General features: G+C 47.0%; 1 protein-coding gene across 1 annotated transcript in view; it reads left to right on the plus strand.

Moving 5' to 3' along the window:
• Window positions 1-24,230, plus strand: part of TXNL1 (thioredoxin like 1) — a 50,380-nt gene that overhangs the window by 14,160 nt on the left and 11,990 nt on the right. Inside the window, exons 4-5 of the mRNA XM_063959769.1 lie at window positions 11,377-11,499; window positions 15,306-15,375. Coding sequence (XP_063815839.1) covers window positions 11,377-11,499; window positions 15,306-15,375 — 193 coding nt within the window. The remainder of the gene's footprint in view (window positions 1-11,376; window positions 11,500-15,305; window positions 15,376-24,230) is intronic.

Raw genomic sequence — 24,230 nt, forward strand, 5'->3', positions numbered from 1 at the left:
GATGATCTGGATCGTAGGATACCGAGAGTATAGAGAGGGGGAGTGCCTAGAGTCATATTTAGTGATTCATTTATCATAAACGCCTCTTTAGGGTTACAGTGAGTTGTAACTAGCTATATAGGGCGTCTGGGACTAGTCCTCTCCCTTATTCTCCCCCTTTTCTCTATTGTTTTCTGGCTAGATCTATTTTAGTTACTGCTGCAACTGTTATTTTATTTTTCTGACACGGACAATATGACTGGCAGAGGCACTTCTTCTAAAGCTTATCAGAAGCTGTATGCTTGTAAGAAGTGTTCTGCAAAATTCACACAACACAACGAAAATTCATTATATTGTGCAAATTGTGATACATCTACCCCAGCAGAGAATCCTGCAGCTTTACAGGATACTACTCCAACTTGGCTAGCTCACTTATCTGGGGTCATGTCAGATCTGCCAACAGAGCTGGCTGCTTCTCGTAAAGACAGAGAAATATCCAGATCTCAGGCTTCCCTGCCCGAACCAGAGTGGGCACACTGTTTAGCCAGGTAATTGGAGGAGGTACGCAAATCTATGGGAGCATCTAGATCCCCCATCTCCTTTACTACACATGCAGTCTCTTAAGAAGAGACCATTACCCATGGTTTTACAGTCGGATGACTCAGACAGTGAAGATATGTCTCCTTTAGAGGAGGGAGAGGTTCCCCAGGAATCAGATACTGAAATATTTCAGGATGACGCGGAGATTGAATCGGAGGGCTTAGATGCTCTCATACTGGCAGTGCGACGGGTGTTGCAGATTCAGATCGGACTCCTCCGCAGCCTTCCTTATTTGCTAAGATGCAATGGAGTGCAATCTCCTTTCCTGTTTCTGCGGAGATAGATGATCACTTTGCACTAGCGTGGAAACATCCTGATAGGAAAGTTCAGGTTACACGGAAACTGTTACTGGCCTATCCGTTTCCAGAAGAAAATAGAGCAAAGTGGGAAAACCTGGTAGACTCCTCCCCATCTAGATTGTCAAAAAAGACTATCTTACCGGTAGCTAGCGCAACCTCATTAAAAGAACAAGCAGACCGTAGGTTGAAAAATACCTTAAAGTCTATTTACTCAGCAGCAGGGGTACTGCTTCGCCCTACTCTGGTCGGTATGTGGGTTAGCAAGGCCATAGAGGCCTGGGCAGAACAATTGGTGACAGGTTTACAATCTGGTCTCTCTACAGATCAATTGATTACACTGGCAGAACATATCAGAGAGTCTGTTGTATACTTAGGGGATGCATCCAAGGATGCCGGAACCATCGCATCCAGGATATCGGCCTTGTCGATTTCAGCATGCCGTGCACTCTGGCTCAGACAATGGCAAGCGGATGCGGACTCCAAAAAGGCGGTAGAAGCAATACCATTTAATTGTGAGTTCCTGTTTGGGCAGGAACTGGATACTCTAATCTCCACAGCTGGTCGACGTTTCTTCCCTCTGCAGCTCCACCTCCTAGGCAGACTTATTCTGGACCGTCCTTCCGGTCCTTTTGTGTTCCGTCAAAATTCACAGGACGTACCAGAGGGGGAGCCACCTCTTTCCGAGGTGGCAGAGGCCGCGGTCGTGCCGGAAGCACATCTACCTTACAAACGGACCCTAAACCTGCCACTAAGCACGCAGCATGACGGGCTTCCCTCCCTCCTGGGGGATCCCAGGGTGGGAGCTCAGTTGCTGAATTTCAGTCAAGTTTGGTTGAAAACTTGCACAGACGCCTGGGTAAGAGACATCATTGCACAGGGATACAAACTCGATTTTCAGTTCAACCCTCCGACGAGATATTTTACAACAGGTTTACCAGTTTCACAGCAGCGTCAGGATTCTCTTCTCCATGCAATACAAACACTCCAGGAGAAGGGAGACATGGTTCCAGTACATTTACACCAGAAAAAACAAGGATTTTATTCTGAATTTGAAAAGTCTCAATCCTTTTTTACGAACATTCAAATTCAAGATGGAATCCCTGCGCTCAGTGATAAATGGTCTAGAAGCAGAAGACTTTTTGGTGTCAATAGACATCAAGGATGCCTACCTCCATATTCCGATTTGGCCTCCTCATCAGAGCTTTCTCCGTTTTGCGGTCAAAGACTTACATTTTCAATTCCAAGCCTTACCTTTCAGTCTTTCTTAAGGTCCGAGAGTTTTCACAAAGGTAATGGCAGTGATGATGCGCAATTGCGCTCGCAGGGGATCAACATTGTTCCCTACTTAGATGATCTCCTCCTAAAGGCCCAGTCAGAGGAGAAGTTAGTGACCCATATGAGGACAACCCGGGATTTTCTCATGAGACACGGATGGATCATAAATGTCCAGAAGTCTCAGTTGCAACCGACACAGCGAATTCAATTCTTCGGACTGATTATGGACACTGTGCTATAGAGGATAATTCTCCCTCAGGACAAAATTCAGTTCATTCAAGAGTTGGTTCGACTAGTTTTACAGCATCACAGAGTGTCAATTCATCTTTGCATTTGTCTTCTGGGGAAGATGGTAGCAGCGTTCGAGGCGGTACAGTACGGAAGATTCCACTCCAGGCCGTTTCAACTAGATCTTTTTTCAAAATGGTCAGGTTCACATCTTTTTATGCATCAGCTGGTTCAACTACTCCTCAGGACGCGTCTGTCATTGCTCTGGTGGCTGAACACGATGTATCTGTCCAAGGGCAAGGACTTTGCTCTTAAGGATTGGGTACTTCTCACAACGGATGCCTGCCTCCACTGATGGGGAGCGGTGACTCTGGATTGTCAATTCCAGGGACTCTGGACTCCACAGGAACAGATTCTACCCATCAATATACTGGAATTTCGGGCTGTGTACAACGCTCTTCTGTTGGCAAGTCATCACCTACGGGGACGTGCAACACGGGTACAGTCAGACCATGCCACGGCAGTGGCGTACATAAATAGGCAAGGGGGAACCCGCAGCAGAGCCGCTATGAAGGAGGTCGCCAAGATCTTTCTTTGGGCAGAAAGATATGCAGTAGACATATCGGCAGTGTTCATACCAGGAGTGGAGAACTGGGAGACCGACTACTTAAGTTATCAGGATATACATCCAGGTGAGTGGGAATTGCATCCACAAGTTTTTCAACAATTGGTACACCGATGGGGACTTCCGCAGATAGATCTCATGGCGTCCAGGCGGAACCACAAGCTTCCTCAGTATTGCTCTCGCACCAGAGATTCGGAGGCGGTGGACGCTTTAACAATTCCTTGGCCTTTCCAGTTCGTGTACCTTTTTCCTCCGTTTCCCCTATTACCGCGCATTCTCAAAAAAATCAAACGGGAGACCGTCAGGGTTCTACTCGTGGCTCCCGACTGGCCTCGAAGAATGTGGTACAGCGACCTACTTCAGTTACTCATAGACGACCCGTTTCCACTACCTCGGAGACAGGATTTGCTGTTACAAGGTCCTTTCGTTTATCCAAACTTACAGCGGCTACGTTTGACGGCGTGATTTTTCAGAGGGAACTTTTACGACAAAAGGGCATCCCAGCACCAGTAATTCCTACTATGATGAGTGCTAGAAAGGAGGTCACTTCCAAACACTGTTATTGCATCTGGAGATCATACATATGGTGTGAGCAGCGTCAGGTCTCAGCTACTTTCTTTAAATTGTCCATGCTTCTACTTTTCCTCCAAGCGGGTTTCTTGACGGGTTTGAGCGTAGGGTCTATAAAGGTTCAGGTTTCCGCCCTGAAGGTTCAGGTTTGCCTGAAGTACAGACTTTCCTTCAGGGCGTTATACGCCTTAAGCCACCATTCGTTCCTCCCACAGCTCCTTGGAATCTAGATACAGTGCTTTCATTTTTACAATTACCCTTGTTTGTACCTCTGGAATCGGTAGAACTCAAATTTCTTACATGGAAGGAGCTCTTCATGCCGTCCTCCATATTTAATTTCTCTTACGTCCTAGAGGATGCTGGGGACTCCGTAAGGACCATGGGGATAGTCGGGCTCCGCAGGAGACATGGGCACTTTAAGAAAGACTTTAGATCTGGTGTGCACTGGCTCCTCCCTCTATGCCCCTCCTCCAGACTCAGTTTGATACTGTGCCCAGTGGAGACTGGGTGCTTTTCAGAGAGCTCTTCTGAGCTTTGTGACAGAAAGTATATTTGTTAGGTTTTTTATTTTCAGGGAGCCTGCTGGCAACTGACTCCCTGCATCGAGGGACTGAGGGGAGAGAAGCAGACCTACTTCTGTGAGTTTCAAGGCTCTGCTTCTTAGGCTACTGGACACCATTAGCTCCAGGGAGTCGGAACACAGGTCTCACCCTGGAGTTCGTCCCGGATCCGCGCCGCCGTCCACCTCACAGAGCCGGAAGATAGAAGCCGGGTGAGTATGAGAAGAAAAGAAGACTTCAGAGGCGGCAGAAGACTTCATGATCTTCACTGAGGTAACGCACAGCAGTGCAGCTGTGCGCCATTGCTCTCACACACGGCAGTTACTGTAAGGGTGCAGGGCGCAGGGGGGGTGCCCTGGGCAGCAATATAAACCTCATTTCTGGCAAAAGAGATATATATACAGCTAGGCACTGTATATATAAAGAGCCCCCGCCAGTTTTTAATGTATTGAAGCGGGACAGAAGCCCGCCGCCAAGGGGGCGGGGCTTCTCCCTCAGCACTCGCCAGCGCCATTTTCTCCACAGCACAGCTGAGAGGAAGCTCCCCGGACTCTCCCCTGCTTATCCACGGTTAAAGGGGGTTTCAGAGAAGAGGAGGGGGGGGGGGGGGGGGGGCACATAATTGGCAGCAAATAATAGTATTACAGCGCTACTGGGTAAACACATTGTGTGTTTTTCCTGGGGTATTAGCGCTGGGTGTGTGCTGGCATACTCTCTCTCTGTCTCTCCAAAGGGCCTTGTGGGGGAACTGTCTTCAGATAAGAGGATTCCCCTGAGTGTGTGGTGTGTCGGTACGTGTGTGTCGACATGTCTGAGGTAAAAGGCTCTTCTAAGGAGGAGATGGAGCAAATGTGTGTGTGTGGTGTCTCCGTCGACAACTCCGACACCTGACTGGATATGTGGAATTAAGTGCTGAGGTAAATTTATTGCACAAAAGATTAGAGAACAGACAGGAAATCTACCCATGTCTGTCCCTATGTCGCAGGGACCTTCAGAGTCTCAAAACGCCCACTATCCAACATAATAGACACTGATACCGACACGGTGTCTGACTCCAGTGTCGACTACGATGATGCAATGTTACAGCCAAAACTGGCAGAAAAGTATTCAATATATGATTATTGTAATAAAAGGTGTTTTGCATATCACTGATGACCCATCTGTCCCTGACACGAGGGTACACATGTTTAAGGGGAAGAAAGCTGAGATAACATTTCCCCCTCTCATGAACCAAATGAATTGTGTGAAAAAGAGCGGGAATCTCCAGACAAGAAACTGCAGTTTCCCAAAAGAATTCTCATGGCGTATCCTTTCCCTGCTAGGGCCAGGATACGATGGGAATCCTCCCCTAGGGTGGACAAGGCGTTGACACGTTTCCCCAAAAGGTAGCGCTGACATACCAAGATACAGCTACCCTCAGGGATCCTGCAGATAGCATGCAGAAAAGTACTTTGAAGTCCATTTACACACATTCTGGTACACTACTCAGACCGGCGATTGTGTCGGCAGGGGTTTATAGCGCTGTAGCAGCGTGGACAGATACCTTATTAGCTGAGATTGAAACCTTAGATAAGGATACCATGTTATTGACCCTAGGATATATAAAAGATGCTGTCTTATATATAAGACATGCTCAAAGAGACATTGGTCTACTGGGTTCTAGAGTCAACGCTATGTCGATTTCTGCTAGACGTGTCCTGTGGAACATGCACTGGACAGGTGATGCCGACTAAAAGAGGCATATGGAGGTTTTACCTTACAAGGGTGAGGAATTGTGTGGAGAAGGGCTCTCGGACCTGGTCTCCACAGCTATAGCTGGTAAATCTGATCTTTTGCCTTATATTCCCTCACAGCCTAAGAAAGCACAACATTATCAAATGCAGTCCTTTCGGTCACAGAAAAACAAGAAAGTACGAGGAGCGTCCTTTCTTACCAGAGGTAAGGGCACAGCTAGTTCCCAGGAAGAGAAGTCCTCCCCGGCCTCTACTAAATCCACCGCATGACGCTGGGGCTCCGCTAAGGGAGTACGCCCCAGTGGGAGCACGTCTTCGACTCTTCAGCCACATCTGAGTTCACTCACAAGTGGATCCCTGAGCAATAGAAATTGTTTCTCAGGGTTACAAGCTGGAATTCGAAGAGGTGCCTCCTCGCCTGTTTTCCTTATCGGCCCTACCGGCTTCTCCCCCAGAAAGGGAGATAATAAATACAATTCACACATTGTATCTCCAACAGGTGGTGCTCAAGGTTCCCCTCCTTCAACAAGGAAGGGGATATTACTCAAACTTGGCTGTAGTCCCGAAACCGGACGGTTTGGTCAGACCTATTTTAAAATTAAAATCTCTGAACCTATACTTGAAAAGGTTCAAATTCAAAGTGGAATCGCTCAGAGCGATCATCGCCAGCCTGGAAGGGGGGGGATTTTATGGTGTATCTAGAAATAAAGGCTGCATACCTTCATGTTCCCATTTATCCACCCCATCAGGCGTACCTGAGAATTATGGTACAGTATTGCCATTACCAATTTCAGGGTAATTGGCGGAATTGATGGTGCTCCTACGCAAGCAAGGAGTCACAATTATCCCATACTTGGACGATCTCCTAATAAGGGCGAGATCAAAAGAGCAGTTGTTGAACAGCGTGTCACTTTTCGCTGAAGGTGTCACAGCAACTCGGCTGGATTCCCAATATCCCGAAGTCACAGTTGGTTCCTATGACTCGTCTACCCTTCTTGGGTATGATTCTTAATACGGACCAGAAATGGGTTTATCTTCCGATAGAGAAGGCCCAGGAACTAATGACTCTGGTAAAAAACCTATTAAAGCCAAAACGGGTGTCAGTGCATCACTGCACTCGGGTCCTGGCAAAGATGGTGGCATCTTACGGGGCCATTCCCTTCGGCAGGTTCCATGCGAAGACTTTCCAATGGGATCTACGGAACAAGTGGTCCGGATCACATCTACAGATGCATCAGTTAATCACCATGTCCCCTAGGGCCAGGGTGTCTCTCCTATGGTGGCTGCAAAGTGCTCACCTTCTGCAGGGTCGCAGGTTCGCCATCCAGGACTGGATTCTGGTAGCCACGGACGCGAGCCTCCGAGGTGGGGGAGCAGTCACACAGGGAAGAAACTTCCAAGGTCTTTGGGTCAAGTTAAAAAACTTGTATTCAAATCAACATCCTGGAGCTGAGGGCCATATACAACGCCCTTCGGCAAGCGGAAACATTGCTTCGCGACCTACCGGTTCTGATCCAGTCAGACAACATCACCGCAGTGGGTCATGTAAACTGCCAAGGTCGGCACAAAGAGCAGAGTGGAAATGGCAGAAGCCACCAGGATTCTCCGCTGGGCGGAAAATCATGTAAGCTTATTTTCAGCAATTCATTCCGGGAGTGGACAATTGAGAAGCAGACTTCCTCAGCAAATACGACCTGCATCCAAGAGAGGACTTCTTTAGGAAGCCTTCTCACAGATTGCAAGTCAGTGGGAACTGCCACATATAGACATGATGGCGTCCCGCCTCAACAAGAAGCTACAGAGGTATTGCACCAGGTCATGAGACCCTCAGGCAGTAGCTGTAGATGCCCTAGTGACACCGTGGGTGTTCCAGTCGGTCTATGTATTTCCCCCTCTTCCTCTCATACCCAAGGTGTTGAGAATGGTAAGAGGGAGAGGAATGAGAACATGCCTCATTGTTCCAGATTGGCCACGAAGGACCTGGTATCCGGATCTGCAGGAAATGCTCACAGAAGATCCGTGGCCTCTTCCTCTAAGACAGGACCGATTGCAACAGGGGCCATGTCTATTCCAAGATTTACCGCGGCTGCTTTGGACGGCATGGCGGTTGAACGCCGGATCCTAGCGGATAAGGGTATTCCGGATGAGGTCATTCCTACGCTAATAAAGGCTAGGAAGGACATGACATCTAAACATTATCACCGTATATGGCGAAAATATGTTTCTTGGTGTGAGGCCAGGAATGCTCCTATGGAAGAATTCCATCTGGGCCGTTTCCTTCACTTCCTGCAAACTGGAGTGAATTTCGGCCTAAAATTAAGATCTATTACGGTTCAGATTTCAGCCTTATCCATTTTCTTTCAAAATGAATTGGCCTCTCCCTGAAGTACAAACTTTTGTGAAGGGAGTACTGCATATTCAGCCTCCTTTTGTACCTCCGGTGACGCCTTGGGACCTTAACGTGGTGTTAAGTTTCATTAAGTCACACTGGTTTGAACCACTTAAAACGGTGGAGTTGAAAAATCTCACTTGGAAGGTGGTCATGTTATTAGCCTTGGCTTCGGCTAGGCGAGTGTCGGAATTAGCGGCTTTATCACATAAAAGCCCCTATCTGGTTTTCCATATGGATAGAGCGGAATTGCGGACCCGTCCTCAATTCCTGCCAAAAAAAAATGGTTTCATCCTTTCATATGAACTATTGTGGTGCCTGTGGCTACGCGTGACTTGGAAGATCCCGAGTCCCTTGATGTGGTCAGGGCTTTGAAAATTTACGTGGCCAGATCGGCTACAGTCAGAAAAACAGAAGCACTGTTTGTCATGTATGCAACCAACAAGATTGGTGCCCCTGCTTCAAAGTAGACTATTGCTCGCTGGATCTGTAACACGATTCAGCAGGCGCATTCTACGGCGGGATTGCCGTTACCTAAATCGGTCAAGGCCCATTCCACTAGGAAGGTGGGCTCTTCTTGGGCGGCTGCCAGAGTGGTCTCGGCGCTAAAGCTACTGCTTGGTCGGGTTCAAATTCCTTTGCAAAGTTCTATAAGTATGATACCCTGGCTGAGGAGGAGCTCCTGTTTGCTCAATCGGTGCTGCAGAGTTATCCGCACTCTCCCGCCCGTTTGGGAGCTTTGGTATAATCCCCATGGTCCTTACGGAGTCCCCAGCATCCTCTAGGACGTAAGAGAAAATAAGATTTTAAACCTACCGGTAAATCTTTTTCTCGTAGTCCGTAGAGGATGCTGGGCCCCCGTCCCAAGTGCGGACTACTTCTGCAAGACTTGTATATAGTTATTGCTTAAATAAGGGTTATGTTATAGTCTCATCGGTCTTGGACTGATGCTATGTCGTTTTCATACTGTTAACTGGATGGTATATCACAAGTTATACGGTGGGATTGGTGTGGCTGGTATGAATCTTGCCCTTGGATTAACAAAAATCCTTTCCTCGTACTGTCCGTCTCCTCTGGGCACAGTTTCTCTAACTGAGGTCTGGAGGAGGGGCATAGAGGGAGGAGCCAGTGCACACCAGATCTAAAGTCTTTCTTAAAGTGCCCATGTCTCCTGCGGAGCCCGTCTATCCCCATGGTCCTTACGGAGTCCCCAGCATCCTCTACGGACTACGAGAAAAAGATTTACCGGTAGGTTTAAAATCTTATTTTTCCATGAGGACAGAGCAGAGCTCCGCACTCGCAGGTCTTTTTTACCTAAGGTGGTTTCAGCATTTCACATTAATCAACACATTGTGGTTCCAGTTCTCAGGCGATTCTCCCTCTTCAACATCTCTGGATGTTGTTCGAGTCCTATGTATTTATGTGGAGAGAACAGCTGAATTACGCAAGTCGGATGCTCTTTTTGTTCTCTATGATGCCGCAAAACCTGGCTGGCCAGCTTCTAAACAAACATTGGCTCGTTGGATCAGATTTACCATTAGACAGGCGTATCTTGCTGCCCCTCTACTTCCACTTACATCAGTGTCTGCCCATTCAACTCGTTGGTTGGCTCTTCCTGGGCGGTTGCTAGAGGGGTTTCCTTGACGCAGTTGTGTAGAGCAGCAACGTGGTCTGGAAAACATACATTTATCAAGTTCTACAAATGTTATATTTTTGCGGCCTCGGCTTCTCAGTTTGTCCGAGCGGTACTACAAGACTCTCAGCGCTTTCCCAGCCGTGATGGGAGCTCTGGGACGTACCCACCATAATGATCCTCCAGTGTCCCCTAGGAGAAAACGTTATTTTGGTATTTACCGGTAAATCAATTTCTCCGATTCCACAGGGGACACTTTTTGTTTAGTTCTCCAGTTTGGAGATTTGTTTAAAGTTCTTTAGCGTTTAGGTTGACTGGTGACAATGACCTTTGTTCTTGTTTGGTTTTAATATATATAGCACATATATCTATATATAGAGCTGTACTATTTCTTTGTCCTCCTCCTCTGTCGTTTGTATCGAGCCGTCTCCTCTCGGGCTCAGTTTTCAAAACTGGTCTGTAGGGAGGGGCATAGAGGGGAGGAGCCAGTCACAATTCTAAAGATTTTAAAGTGTTCGGCTCCACTTGACCGCCATCTATACCCCACCCTAATGATCCTCCAGTGTCCCCTGTGAAATCGGAGAAATGAATTTACTGGTAAGTACCAAAATTCCGTTTTTAAACAGAGTCAGCATACATCATTTCATCTACTGTATCTGATCCATTTCTCCTCTTGCATAAAACCATTAAATTTATTTGATATTTAACACTCCATAAAAAAAAAAAGACTTATCAGTTCTACAGGTTCTGATTTTATTGATTGAAAGCTGTTATAACCATAAAATTGACTGTACTATGTGTATACACACACACACACACACACACACACACACACACACACACACACACACACACACACACACACACACACACACACACACACCTGAGATTAAAGGATAAACCATAGGAACCGGTGCTTAAGGGCGGTTCTCTGTCAGAGTTTGCTCGTAAGCCATACATTCACAGAAATATGGCAATGTGTGTGAACAACTTAATGAAATAAAATTCCAAAATGTAACCATTGAACAGCTAGTCTCACATTGAACTAAACTGATGTCTTCAGTCTTTTATATTGGGTAAGCAATATACATTTTTTTTCCCCTGTGACACACATCTTAATAATATGAAACTGTATAATGTGCTTGATGATTGATGTAGATGATAATATAATAAAATCATATTTATTAGTAGTTGCACTTGAAAATTCAAAATCTCCAGTTAACGATTCATGTCTTGAGGCCTCTATCTCTCTCATTGGTTGCTGTAGAAGAGGGTTTGGTTTTTGTAATATAACATTACATTTTCTATCTGAATACCCTTTTTAGCACTGCATACACTGACTGTGTTCTCAACTAGTCTTTGGATAAAGGGAAAGATTCTTCCTGATGGGGATGGTACCTGCTGGCGTACACAGTTCTAGATTATACTCTGCTTTCTATGGTAGCACAATGCATTTCCTGACCTCTCTTACATTTACGCTCACAGATGGATTTAATGCCGTTTGTAAACAAAGCTGGATGTGAATGTCTTAATGAAAGCGATGACAACGGATTTGAAAACTGTTTACGGAAAGATACGACGTACCTAGAATCAGACTGTGATGAGCAGGTACGCCGCGCTTCATATTATTTTATCAGTGTCTTCTCAATTCACGCGCACCGTACAAAAACACATGTACAGCTATGTGGGATTTTAAAATAAGTTTTAAAAAATTGGATCCTTCATTTAAAATTTATGTTGCTTAACTAGATCCTAAATTGTGTTGCTCCCGTTACACAATGGCATATGTTTTTCTCTTTAAGAATATTTACCAAAATATTTTCCCCTTATTTGCTGCACCTTTGAATTGTCAATTTCTGGGTATTCACTGGTCTTTCAGTTATTTCTGCCCTGATAGCATTAATAGATGTCCAGGGGTGGATTGGGATAGAAATGCCAGCCTGGGAAATTCATGAAAGCAGCCCTAATGGGGGTGGGGTCTGTTGAGGAGGCGGACTCTGGGGAGGGGGAGGTCAAGATCCCTCCTTATAGGGCCTTATTTTGAGTTGGGCACAATTGCGGCCCTAGCGTCTTTTGCTGCAGTTGCATCTACAGCTTTATTTTAATGCCGCTGCAGTGCATTTCCCTGGTGTACCTCCATGCATCCCAATATGCAAGACGCCCTGTAACCGCTTAGGAACGCACAACACTTGTCTAATACACTTCTTGGTGCATCTGTCTGAATCAGCTCTGCAACTCTGTATAAACACCATTGGGACAACTTAGATGCGTGCGCAGACTAAACACATTGCACAAGCAAAAAAAATAAAACACTTTGGCCCCCGCAAACACATTTATTTATTTATTAGCAGTTTCTTATATAGCGCAGCATATTCCGTTGCGCTTTACAATTAGGACAACAGTTATAGAACAAAACTGGGCAAAGACAGACAGACACAGAGGTAGGAGGGCCTTGCTCGCAAGCTTACAATCTATAGGGAAATAGGCATTGATACAAAAGAATAGATGCTACCAGTTACATAATGGTTCCCCAGATTGCTAGGTTCTTAGTGGGTTGTATGATATGATCACCCAGCAATGTTGGAAGACAAAATGTGAGGTTGTGGACTGTACAGAGGGGATGTAACTGGATAGGGAAGCACTGAAGGTTATGTGTGTGGGTCAGGAATTTGGTAGGCTTGTATGAAGAGATGAGTTTTCAGGGAACGTTTAAAGGTTTGGCGACTAGAGGAGAGTCTTATTGTGCGTGGGAGGGCATTCCACAGAGTGGGTGATGCCCGGGTAAAGTCCCGTTGGTCAACACGGGAAAAAGAACTACAGAGATCAATAACCCATATTTTGTAAATGCTTTAAAAATTCACATCAAAATAGCTTACAGCATAATACAGGGTCACACCCCATGTAGGAACCTCTAATCAGTAGTAATGAATTCCGAAAAGAGAGAGTCTGTATATAGGTGGGATGCTGTTTGAGCGTGAGGAATTGTGTTCTATCATCCAATGTTCTGGCCCAGGTGGGTGTACTATGAGTGTGGTCCGACGTCATGTTTTTAATCTGAGCAGCTGCGTGTGACATCACACAGCTGCCCCAGAAACGCTCCTGACATGCCCTTGTTTGGCTCACCACACCCCCACAACATCGAAACTCTGCCACCCCAAATGCTCGCCTCTGTCAATCACCTTATGTCGGCATCCATCCAGGATGTGGCCGCTAGGAGAAGGGTTGTGTATGCTCACTGCTGCCGGTGCGCGTGCGCAGACCCATGGAATGCAGCCAATGCGTGCGTACATGCAGCTGCGTTTGGGCCTGAATTTATTTATTACGTTTCTTCTATAGCGCAGCAAATTCCATTGCACTTTACAATTGGAAATAACAATGATATAACAAAACTGGGTAAAAACAGACAGACATAGAGGTAGGAAGGCCCTGCTTGCAAGCTTATAATCTATAGGGAAATAGGCATTGATACACAAGGAAAGGTGCTATCTAGATCATAGTTGTCCACCAGATTCCAAATGTTCTTGGTGGGCTGAATGATATGGTCACACAGCAATGATGAACCGGGGTCGAGAGGAAGGGTGAGAAGACGTGAGGATATGTGTGGACTGTGCAGAGTGGATGCAATTTGATAGGAAGGTTTATGAAAGTTATGTGGGCGGTTCTGGAATTTGATACGCTTGCCTAAGAGGTGAGTTTTCAGGGAATGTTTGAAGGTTTGGAGACTAGAGGCGAGTCTTGTTGCGTGGTAGGGCATTCCACAGCAGCATGAGGTGACATGGAAGGGGCAGCTTGAGTTTGAGCCAAAGTACAACAACTGGTGGGCCCTAATAGGTGCACATTTATAGTATGGCCCCCTCAGCTGACTTCATTAACCCCTGCACATCCAAGAACAGAAAGCTACAGGGCACAGGCAGAATGCCAGCAGCAGTAGGATAAAGGCTGCACATCTAACCCCAGTAATAATGCTCAGCTGCTGCATGCAGGATGTGAGGAGAAAGCACATGCACTGCACCTCGCCCCATGTAATACAGCCAGCGATAGCAGATAAGAGGGTCACATGGTGATAAAGCCTCTGCCATAGACAGAGAGAGGAGCGCCACCACCACACTCTGTTCCTCCTCCTCCCAGCCCTGATCACTGACTGAGCACAAATGCACCTATTGTAGGGCAAAGGTCCAGGCTGGGCTCCCAGGGCATTACTCAGACAGGGTAGATGCAGTACCCATCCATGCCATGCAGCCAGAAGCCCCTACACCCACACCATGCCCACCTCTAGCAGCACCCACATACTGATCAGTCCCTGATCAGGGACAATACCTGGCCCAGGCGGAAACAGCAGGTGAGACAGTCAGGGTACTCGCCAACATGAAGCGTGTCCCAGTACAATATTACAGTGGCTGGTTGGGCTAGATGTCCATAGAGGTGGCTCTGCCAGTCAGGAGACGCTGGCTCCTGTTCTTTGCTGCCACTGCAGATACTGCCTTTTTTTAACTGTCTGTACTGGAGGAGGACCTGAAGGCGAACCCGTCAGTGATGTCTGACTGGCTCCGCAAAGGATTATGGGATGAGTTGCCGCGGCTGGACATGCGCAGCAGGTTCCCCTATTGGCCATCTCTATTCTGCGACGGTGAGCTTATATGCAGAAGCGGTCTGCGAACACCGCCCGATCAGAGCTGAGCTCCGATGGTGGCAGCCAACCGGCCTGCGGAGGAGTGACAAGCAGCCATTGAAGTGACAATGGGACCAACCCACAGGCAATGTGTCCCGGCGGGCCAATCCACCCTTGTAGATGTCCATCCGGTAGAAGTCACTAGCATCACTCACTATACATTACATATTGAGGAGTTGGGGTAGCGGTGACTTATTGCTACTGGCAGATTACATCAAGATGCCTGAGTAAGGGGCAGGGGGTGGATCTAGCCTGAATAAGGTTAGCCATTATGCATTATTCTTATATTTCCGGCCAGGTTTCAGTGCTCCTAAACCTTAAAGGTCCAACAATATGATAGAACGTCAGCTATTGTACATGTCAGGATTAAAGCTTCACATTGACAATGCCGCTGTCTGCCTGTGTGCTGATTGGAGCTTTGGCAGTCTAGCACATGGTATTGCCTGTGTTATCTGTGTTCTGTCTCTAGAGAAGCGAGGTTGCAGCCAGTGTTGGCAATTGTTAGTAAATATAAATGTATACAGTGGCTCATTGTAAACCTCAGTACACTACTGTACTCATTGTAAAGGTGTTTGGTAATACTGAAAAAGTGCACAAACAATTTGGTGGTGTGTCCTGTGTGTAGCGTCGTCTTACGGTCTATGGATACGCCGTTTACTTTCAGTGACGTCTTTCTCTTTTAAATGTGTATTTTTACGCGTATTATTAAAATGGCAAATAATGGTTTTATATATATTTCTTACAGCTCCTGATCACTGTAGCTTTTAACCAGCCCGTTAAGTTGTACTCCATGAAACTCCATGGTCCAGATAATGGTGAGTAAGTTTGTGTGTACTGCAAATCCGTGTTATATCCCTGTTACACAATCTCAGTGCCGTTTCAGGGCCTTATGCAGCTTCAGTTGCAACATTGCAAATCAGGCGATTATCGGCAAACTGCGTATGTGCTGCGAACACATTGCGTGTAGGCAACACTGCGATTGCAATTTAGTGAATTGCAATCGCAATTTGATTGACAGGCGGGTGTTAACGTGGCATTTGTGGGGAGTGGTTGAAAAAAAACGCAGGCGGATCATGGCCGTTTTTGGGGTATGTATCTGACGTCAATTGCAGTGGATTGCGTCTAAAAATATGGCTTCGGTGACTGCATCCTCATTATTCTGCGTAGACCTGGGTCAAGCGCAATTGTTGATGGTACTCGATTCCTGTGATTGCATCCGCAATTTTGCAATTGCATCGGTGGGCGTCTTACCTTTCTGGGCGGATCTTCACATGCGATTTTTAGCAGAAGCAGGATTGAGAAAATTGCAATTTCTGTCTCAATAACGATCCAAGCGGAGTTAGATCCTCAGGGCAGAACGGACTGACCCATTCTTCCTCTGGACCTTTGCTGCGATGGATCACTAGCAACGTGGGATATTGGTAACACTTGCCAATGCCAGGAACAGGGCTGTGCTGCATTCGCCAGCGTGACATCACTAGCGACATCCCCAGATTGGGCTGCATGTAGAGATGACGGTGGATGTCACTAGCGAGCAGCGGGAGCGCGCATCGCTAGTGATGTAGTGGCTACACACTGGACCATTGTAAGAACCTCTTGTAAACAAATGGTCTTTATCCAAAAATTTGTTTCAAATGTCGTCTAGTGTGTACCCGGCTTTAGACTATGTTTGATTCTTTTTGCGGATTTATTTGAAGAACACATTGACGGGAGTTGATTCCTTCAGGCTGACATTGGAATTGGGATTTTGAAGCTCCAATATTTATTTGATAGCGTGCAATCAACAGTATGTGCACAGCGTTTTACCTGCTGACTACACTATGGGGGTCCATTAAATTATCTGCGAGTCGGCCCCCCCTGCCTTTAAGTATGCCCATACGCCACACTTACGATTGCCCCCAACTTGCAGATTTTTGTGCGCAGATGCATACAAAATCCGTTGGGGTGGGGTGAGTTTGTGTGTTGCTGGTATTTCCACACCGTTGCAACAGCACTTCACCCACTGGCGGCTAGATAAATTAAGCACTGTGATTACTTTGTTTTTTTTACCATATTTTGAACCACCTGGAAGCTCTATATTCATAACTAGAAGAATTACCAAACAGTGAAGCGTGATCATCTGAATATCTGTATTATTGGGTATGTGTGACACTATCTGTGTTTGCACATTGTCGAAAACTAGTATTACTGCAGATTTTTGCTACTGTCTGTCCAGCTCCCAAGGCCTCAGCGGAAAATTCTTATTGACTGGCCTGTCGCCCACACCGGATACCCCATACAGTGAGCCTGTCTGCTTCTCTTTTGGGTGTGGTTGGTCAGTTCCACCACAGATGCTTGGGTGAGAAGACCTGGTTAGCGAACCGTCATAGTTCTCCTAAATCTCCATCAAGGCATTTCCTTCCTTTGTGATGACTAGAGATGGCTTCTCTTTTACCCATTCTGACTCTGAAATCTCATGCTTCCAGATTGCTACCAGAAATCTCATGCTTCCCACAATCTGGAAGCATGAGATTTCAGAGTCAGATTCCCCTTTGAATTTGACTCCATGAAACAGCACAAGATCAGGGTGTGCCTCGACATCACTTCTGGCTGGTTCCAGGGAGATACCACAGTGCCTCTTCAGATTTAATGTTCAGTTCTGAGCTCTGTTTTTCAGCCTGTCTAGAACTCCTTGAGTGTTTACAATAATTGAGACTGTGGGCCAAATGTAATAGAGTGAGAGTTTCAGAAAGTGAGAGATTTGGTAGGGTTTTTCATAATTTTTTTTATTTTTTTTTTATTTTTTAAAGTGGCAATCATTTACACTGCAAAACCAGGTTGATCATGCAGTGTAAATGATTGCCACTTTAAAAAAAAACCTGCAAAACCTTACCAAATCTCTCACTTTTTGAAACTCTCACTCTATAACATTTGGCCCTGTGTCTGTCCTTTTCTGGTCCATGGGATGACTTCTCCATTCCTCCACAATCGATTGATTAAGGAGGGGCTCACATTGGCCACTTGGTCTGAATAAAGAATATACCTTTGGGGGGGGGTCTTAAATACAGTAGACAGACAACTTTACACCTTCACTGCGGATAATCTTCCTGGGATTGTCAGTAATCAGAGGGCTATAATCCTCTCTACTGTGACCTTGGTTGTCCCTGTTCTTTCACAGTCATGAGTCTTTGTGCATTTGGAAAGCCCTGGCCAAGATATTTTCTATCTTCATGGCTGTTCTGTTGCTCCACTAGTCACTGCGAGACGACCCCCATACTGGCATTGGATTAAAAATGTTCTTACTTTAGAAGTCATACTATTAGAATACAGGTAAAATGTAAAGCTCTATGAATTTTGTTGCTTTGAGGAGACATGTTCTGCACAATATAATCACAGCAGGACATGATACCTATGCAAAATGAGGTTGTGACAGACATTTGTTTTCTATTATCTCTATTGTTTTGTGTGTATGTGTACAGGGGGTGCTACAGAGGTGCATGGAGGTTGAATTAGGCTCTGCGTCTCCCTCGGCAATGTCACTACCCTTCTGTCTGTTATTATGCGATCTGGTGCAGACACAGATCAGGCCTCCCCTGCCCTAGCGGTACGACTCAGCCCCACTGGGATCACGTAGCAGAATCCGTGCTCATATGAAGTTCTTCTCTGCCCATCTTGTGACCGGAAGCAGGTCTAGCCATCTCCAGTCATGGAGCTAGATCTGAAGGATGTTCCAGTAGCAGCAGTGCACTGACATACCTCCACTCCCCACCCCTGTGCTACCTGAAGGTGAAACTCTGCCACGTAGTAGAGCATTACCAAATAGCCATGGCCAACCTGCAATGCACTTATACCCTTCAGTGGTGCTGCAGCGCACCAGGGGGTTCCACACTGGTTTTAGACTTTATAAGAGATTTGACTGGTTGACCCCTGAGTTCTTTCTCATATTCACCCCTGATACTGTAGGCCTTGTGCTGCTGTTCAGGTAATAAGTTGCTGAGGTGAAATAAATAGGACTGGCTTCAAAGTGTTCTTCCCTTCCCTTATAACCGTACATTCCAGCCGGGATATAACAGCAAATGTAACATCTGCAGGGACCTCATTACCGACTCTCCCAGTACCAGGGATACCCGATGGCTAGCCGCATCAGAACAGATTTTAAGATATTTTACATATATTCATTTAGCTGTTTACATATATACTGAGCTTCTCTCTTATATATTAAGAATTAAAAGTTTGTGTCAAATTATTTTTTAAGACGGTAAGTTTTATTTGTGTACAATTAGGGTATCTAACATCTTCTCTGTCTATGGGTTATATGGGAAAGCCATTAGAACTACAGCGGAACAAGGTCTGTGGTCTTTTCCTCCATTGCCATCATTTTCCCAATATCACCAGTATTATACACGCTGTGACTAGATATTGGTGCTGGGTATTTATCAGAGCAGTGGTTTACACTAACTGTTTTAATATAATTTAGAATGACCAGGCTTTCCTGTACAGGAGAATGTAACTGAATTTGCACATATCTCCTATATGGGTGCCAGAGCCAATCGGCTGAGCCTGTCCAACCCTCAATACAACAGCCATCCTAGAGTCGGAGAGGTCCAACACTGCCTCCGGAACAATCAATACATCAGGGGGTAGGGTGGGGGGTGTCTGGGTACAGCAAGGGGCACTGTCCTTACAGGAACAAAGACTTAGGTTTATATTTCTCTAACGTCCTAGTGGATGCTGGGGACTCCGAAAGGACCATGGGGAATAGCGGCTCCGCAGGAGACTGGGCACAAAGTAAAAGCTTTAGGACTAGCTGGTGTGCACTGGCTCCTCCCCCTATGACCCTCCTCCAAGCCTCAGTTAAGATTTTGTGCCCGAACGAGAAGGGTGCAATCTAGGTGGCTCTCCTGAGCTGCTTAGAGTAAAAGTTTAAATAGGTTTTTTTTTATTTTCAGTGAGACCTGCTGGCAACAGGCTCACTGCATCGAGGGACTAAGGGGAGAAGAAGCGAACTCACCTGCGTGCAGAGTGGATTGGGCTTCTTAGGCTACTGGACATTAGCTCCAGAGGGACGATCACAGGCCCAGCCATGGATGGGTCCCGGAGCCGCGCCGCCGGCCCCCTTACAGAGCCAGAAGAGTGAAGAGGTCCGGAAAATCGGCGGCAGAAGACGTCCTGTCTTCAATAAGGTAGCGCACAGCACCGCAGCTGTGCGCCATTGCTCTCAGCACACTTCACACTCCGGTCACTGAGGGTGCAGGGCGCCTGGGGGGGGACGCCCTGGGACGCAATGAAAATACCTTAAATGGCTAAAAATACATCACATATAGCTCCTGGGCTATATGGATGTATTTAACCCCTGACAGTTTTCCACAAAAAAGCGGGAGAAAGGCCGCCGAAAAAGGGGCGGAGCCTATCTCCTCAGCACACAAGCGCCATTTTTTCCTCACAGCTCCGTTGGAGGAAGGCTCCCTGACTCTCCCCTGCAGTCCTGCACTACAGAAACAGGGTAAAACAAGAGAGGGGGGGGGCACTAAATTGGCATATTAATATATACAGCAGCTATATTAGGGAAAAACACTTAGGTTATCCCTGTATATATATAGCGCTCTGGTGTGTGCTGGCAAACTCTCCCTCTGTCTCCCCAAAGGGCTAGTGGGGTCCTGTCCTCTATCAGAGCATTCCCTGTGTGTGTGCTGTGTGTCGGTACGCTGTGTCGACATGTATGAGGAGGAAAATGGTGTGGAGGCGGAGCAATTGCCTGTGTTAGTGATGTCACCCCCTAGGGAGTCGACACCTGACTGGATGGTCTTATGGAAAGAATTACGTGATAGTGTCGGCACTTTACAAAAGACTATTGACGACATGAGACAGCCGGCAAATCAGTTAATACCTGTACAGGCGTCTCAAACACCGTCAGGGGCTATAAAACGCCCGTTACCTCAGGTCGATACAGACACTGACACGGACACTGACTCCAGTGTCGACGGTGAGGAAACAAACGTATTTTCCAGTAGGGCCACACGTTACATGATCACGGCAATGAAGGAGGTTTTGAACATTTCTGATACTACAAGTACCACAAAAAAGGGTATTATGTGGGGTGTGAAAAAACTACCCGTAGTTTTTCCTGAATCAGATGAATTAAATGAGGTGTGTGATGAAGCGTGGGTTTCCCCCGATAAAAAACTGCTAATTTCTAAAAAATTATTGGCATTATACCCTTTCCCGCCAGAGGTTAGGGCGCGTTGGGAAACACCCCCTAGCGTAGATAAGGCGCTCACACGCTTATCAAAACAAGTGGCGTTACCGTCTCCTGATACGGCCGCCCTCAAGGAACCAGCTGATAGGAAGCTGGAAAATATCCTTAAAAGTATATACACACATACTGGTATTATACTGCGACCAGCAATCGCCTCAGCCTGGATGTGCAGTGCTGGGGTGGTTTGGTCGGATTCCCTGACTGAAAATATTGATACCCTGGACAGGGACAATATATTATTGACTATAGAGCATTTAAAGGATGCATTTCTATATATGCGAGATGCACAGAGGGATATTTGCACTCTGGCATCAAGAGTAAGTGCGATGTCCATTTCTGCCAGAAGAGGATTATGGACGCGACAGTGGTCAGGGGATGCGGATTCCAAACGGCATATGGAAGTATTGCCGTATAAAGGGGAGGAGTTATTTGGGGTCGGTCTATCGGACCTGGTGGCCACGGCAACGGCTGGAAAATCCACCTTTTTACCCCAAGTCACCTCGCAGCAGAAAAAGATACCGTCTTTTCAGGCTCAGTCCTTTCGTCCCCATAAGGGCAAGCGGGCAAAAGGCCACTCATATCTGCCCCGGGGCAGAGGAAGGGGAAAAAGACTGCAGCAGACAGCCTCTTCCCACGAACAGAAGCCCTCCCCCGCTTCTGCCAAGTCCTCAGCATGACGCTGGGGCCTTACAAGCGGACTCAGGCACGGTGGGGGCCCGTCTCAAGAATTTCAGCGCGCAGTGGGCTCACTCGCAAGTGGACCCCTGGATCCTGCAGGTAGTATCTCAGGGGTACAAATTGGAATTCGAGACGTCTCCCCCTCGCCGGTTCCTGAAGTCTGCTTTACCAACGTCTCCCCCCGACAGGGAGGCGGTATTGGAAGCCATTCACAAGCTGTATTCCCAGCAGGTGATAATCAAGGTACCCCTCCTACAACAGGGAAAGGGGTATTATTCCACGCTGTTTGTGGTACCGAAGCCGGACGGCTCGGTGAGACCCATTTTAAATCTGAAATCCTTGAACACTTACATAAAAAGGTTCAAGTTCAAGATGGAGTCACTCAGAGCAGTGATAGCGAACCTGGAAGAAGGGGACTATATGGTGTCTCTGGACATCAAGGATGCTTACCTCCATGTCCCAATTTGCCCTTCTCACCAAGGGTACCTCATGTTTGTGGTACAGAACTGTCACTATCAGTTTCAGACGCTGCCGTTTGGATTGTCCACGGCACCCCGGGTCTTTACCAAGGTAATGGCCGAAATGATGATTCTTCTTCGAAGAAAAGGCGTCTTAATTATCCCTTACTTGGACGATCTCCTGATAAGGGCAAGGTCCAGAGAACAGTTAGAGGTCGGAGTAGCACTATCTCAAGTAGTACTACGACAGCACGGATGGATTCTAAATATTCCAAAATCGCAGCTGATTCCGACGACACGTCTGCTGTTCCTAGGGATGATTCTGGACACAGTACAGAAAAAGGTGTTTCTCCCGGAGGAGAAAGCCAAGGAGTTATCCGACCTAGTCAGGTACCTCCTAAGACCAGGCCAAGTGTCAGTACATCAATGCACAAGGGTCCTGGGAAAGATGGTGGCTTCTTACGAAGCGATTCCATTCGGCAGATTCCACGCAAGAACTTTTCAGTGGGATCTGCTGGACAAATGGTCCGGATCGCATCTTCAAATGCATCAGCGGATAACCCTGTCTCCAAGGACAAGGGTGTCTCTCCTGTGGTGGTTACAGAGTGCTCATCTCCTAGAGGGCCGCAGATTCGGCATTCAGGATTGGGTCCTGGTGACCACGGATGCCAGCCTGAGAGGCTGGGGAGCAGTCACACAGGGAAGAAATTTCCAGGGCTTGTGGTCAAGCATGGAAACGTCACTTCACATAAATATCCTGGAACTAAGGGCCATTTACAATGCCCTAAGTCAGGCAAGACCTCTGCTTCAGGGTCAGCCGGTGTTGATCCAGTCGGACAACATAACGGCAGTCGCCCACGTAAACAGACAGGGCGGCACAAGAAGCAGGAGGGCAATGATGGAAGTGGAAAGGATTCTTCGCTGGGCGGAAAATCATGTGATAGCACTGTCAGCAGTGTTCATTCCGGGAGTGGACAACTGGGAAGCAGACTTCCTCAGCAGACACGATCTTCACCCGGGGGAGTGGGGACTTCACCCAGAAGTCTTCCACATGATTGTGAACCGTTGGGAAAAACCAAAGGTGGACATGATGGCGTCCCGCCTCAACAAAAAACTGGACAGATATTGCGCCAGGTCAAGGGACCCTCAGGCAATAGCTGTGGACGCTCTGGTAACACCGTGGGTGTACCAGTCAGTGTATGTGTTCCCTCCTCTTCCTCTCATACCAAAAGTACTGAGAATCATAAGAAGGAGAGGAGTAAAGACTATACTCGTGGCTCCGGATTGGCCAAGAAGGACTTGGTACCCGGAAATTCAAGAGATGCTTACGGAAGACCCGTGGCCTCTACCTCTAAGAAAGGACCTGCTCCAGCAGGGACCATGTCTGTTCCAAGACTTACCGCGGCTGCGTTTGACGGCATGGCGGTTGAACGCCGGATCCTGAAGGAAAAAGGCATTCCGGATGAAGTCATCCCTACCCTGATCAAAGCCAGGAAGGATGTAACCGTACAACATTATCACCGTATTTGGCGTAAATATGTTGCGTGGTGCGAGGCCAGGAAGGCCCCTACAGAGGAATTTCAACTGGGTCGTTTCCTGCATTTCCTGCAAACAGGACTGTCTATGGGCCTCAAATTAGGGTCCATTAAGGTTCAAATTTCGGCCCTGTCAATATTCTTCCAAAAAGAACTGGCTTCTGTTCCTGAAGTTCAGACGTTTGTCAAGGGAGTACTGCATATACAGCCTCCTTTTGTGCCTCCAGTGGCACCTTGGGATCTCAATGTAGTTTTGGGATTCCTAAAATCACATTGGTTTGAACCACTCACCACTGTGGACTTAAAATATCTCACATGGAAAGTGGTAATGCTGTTAGCCCTGGCTTCAGCCAGGCGTGTCTCAGAATTGGCGGCTTTATCCTATAAAAGCCCTTACCTAATTTTTCATACGGACAGGGCAGAATTGAGGACTCGTCCTCAATTTCTTCCTAAGGTGGTTTCAGCATTTCACTTAAACCAGCCTATTGTGGTGCCTGCGGCTACTAGGGACTTGGAGGATTCCAAGTTGCTGGACGTAGTCAGGGCCCTGAAAATATATGTTTCCAGGACGACTGGAGTCAGAAAATCTGATTCGCTGTTTATCCTGTATGCACCCAACAAGCTGGGTGCTCCTGCTTCTAAGCAGACGATTGCTCGTTGGATTTGTAGTACAATTCAGCTTGCACATTCTGTGGCAGGCCTGCCACAGCCAAAATCTGTAAAAGCCCATTCCACACGGAAAGTGGGCTCATCTTGGGCGGCTG

The sequence above is a fragment of the Pseudophryne corroboree genome, chromosome 1 (genome assembly GCF_028390025.1).
Source record: "Pseudophryne corroboree isolate aPseCor3 chromosome 1, aPseCor3.hap2, whole genome shotgun sequence".
Taxonomy (NCBI): Eukaryota; Metazoa; Chordata; class Amphibia; order Anura; family Myobatrachidae; genus Pseudophryne; species Pseudophryne corroboree.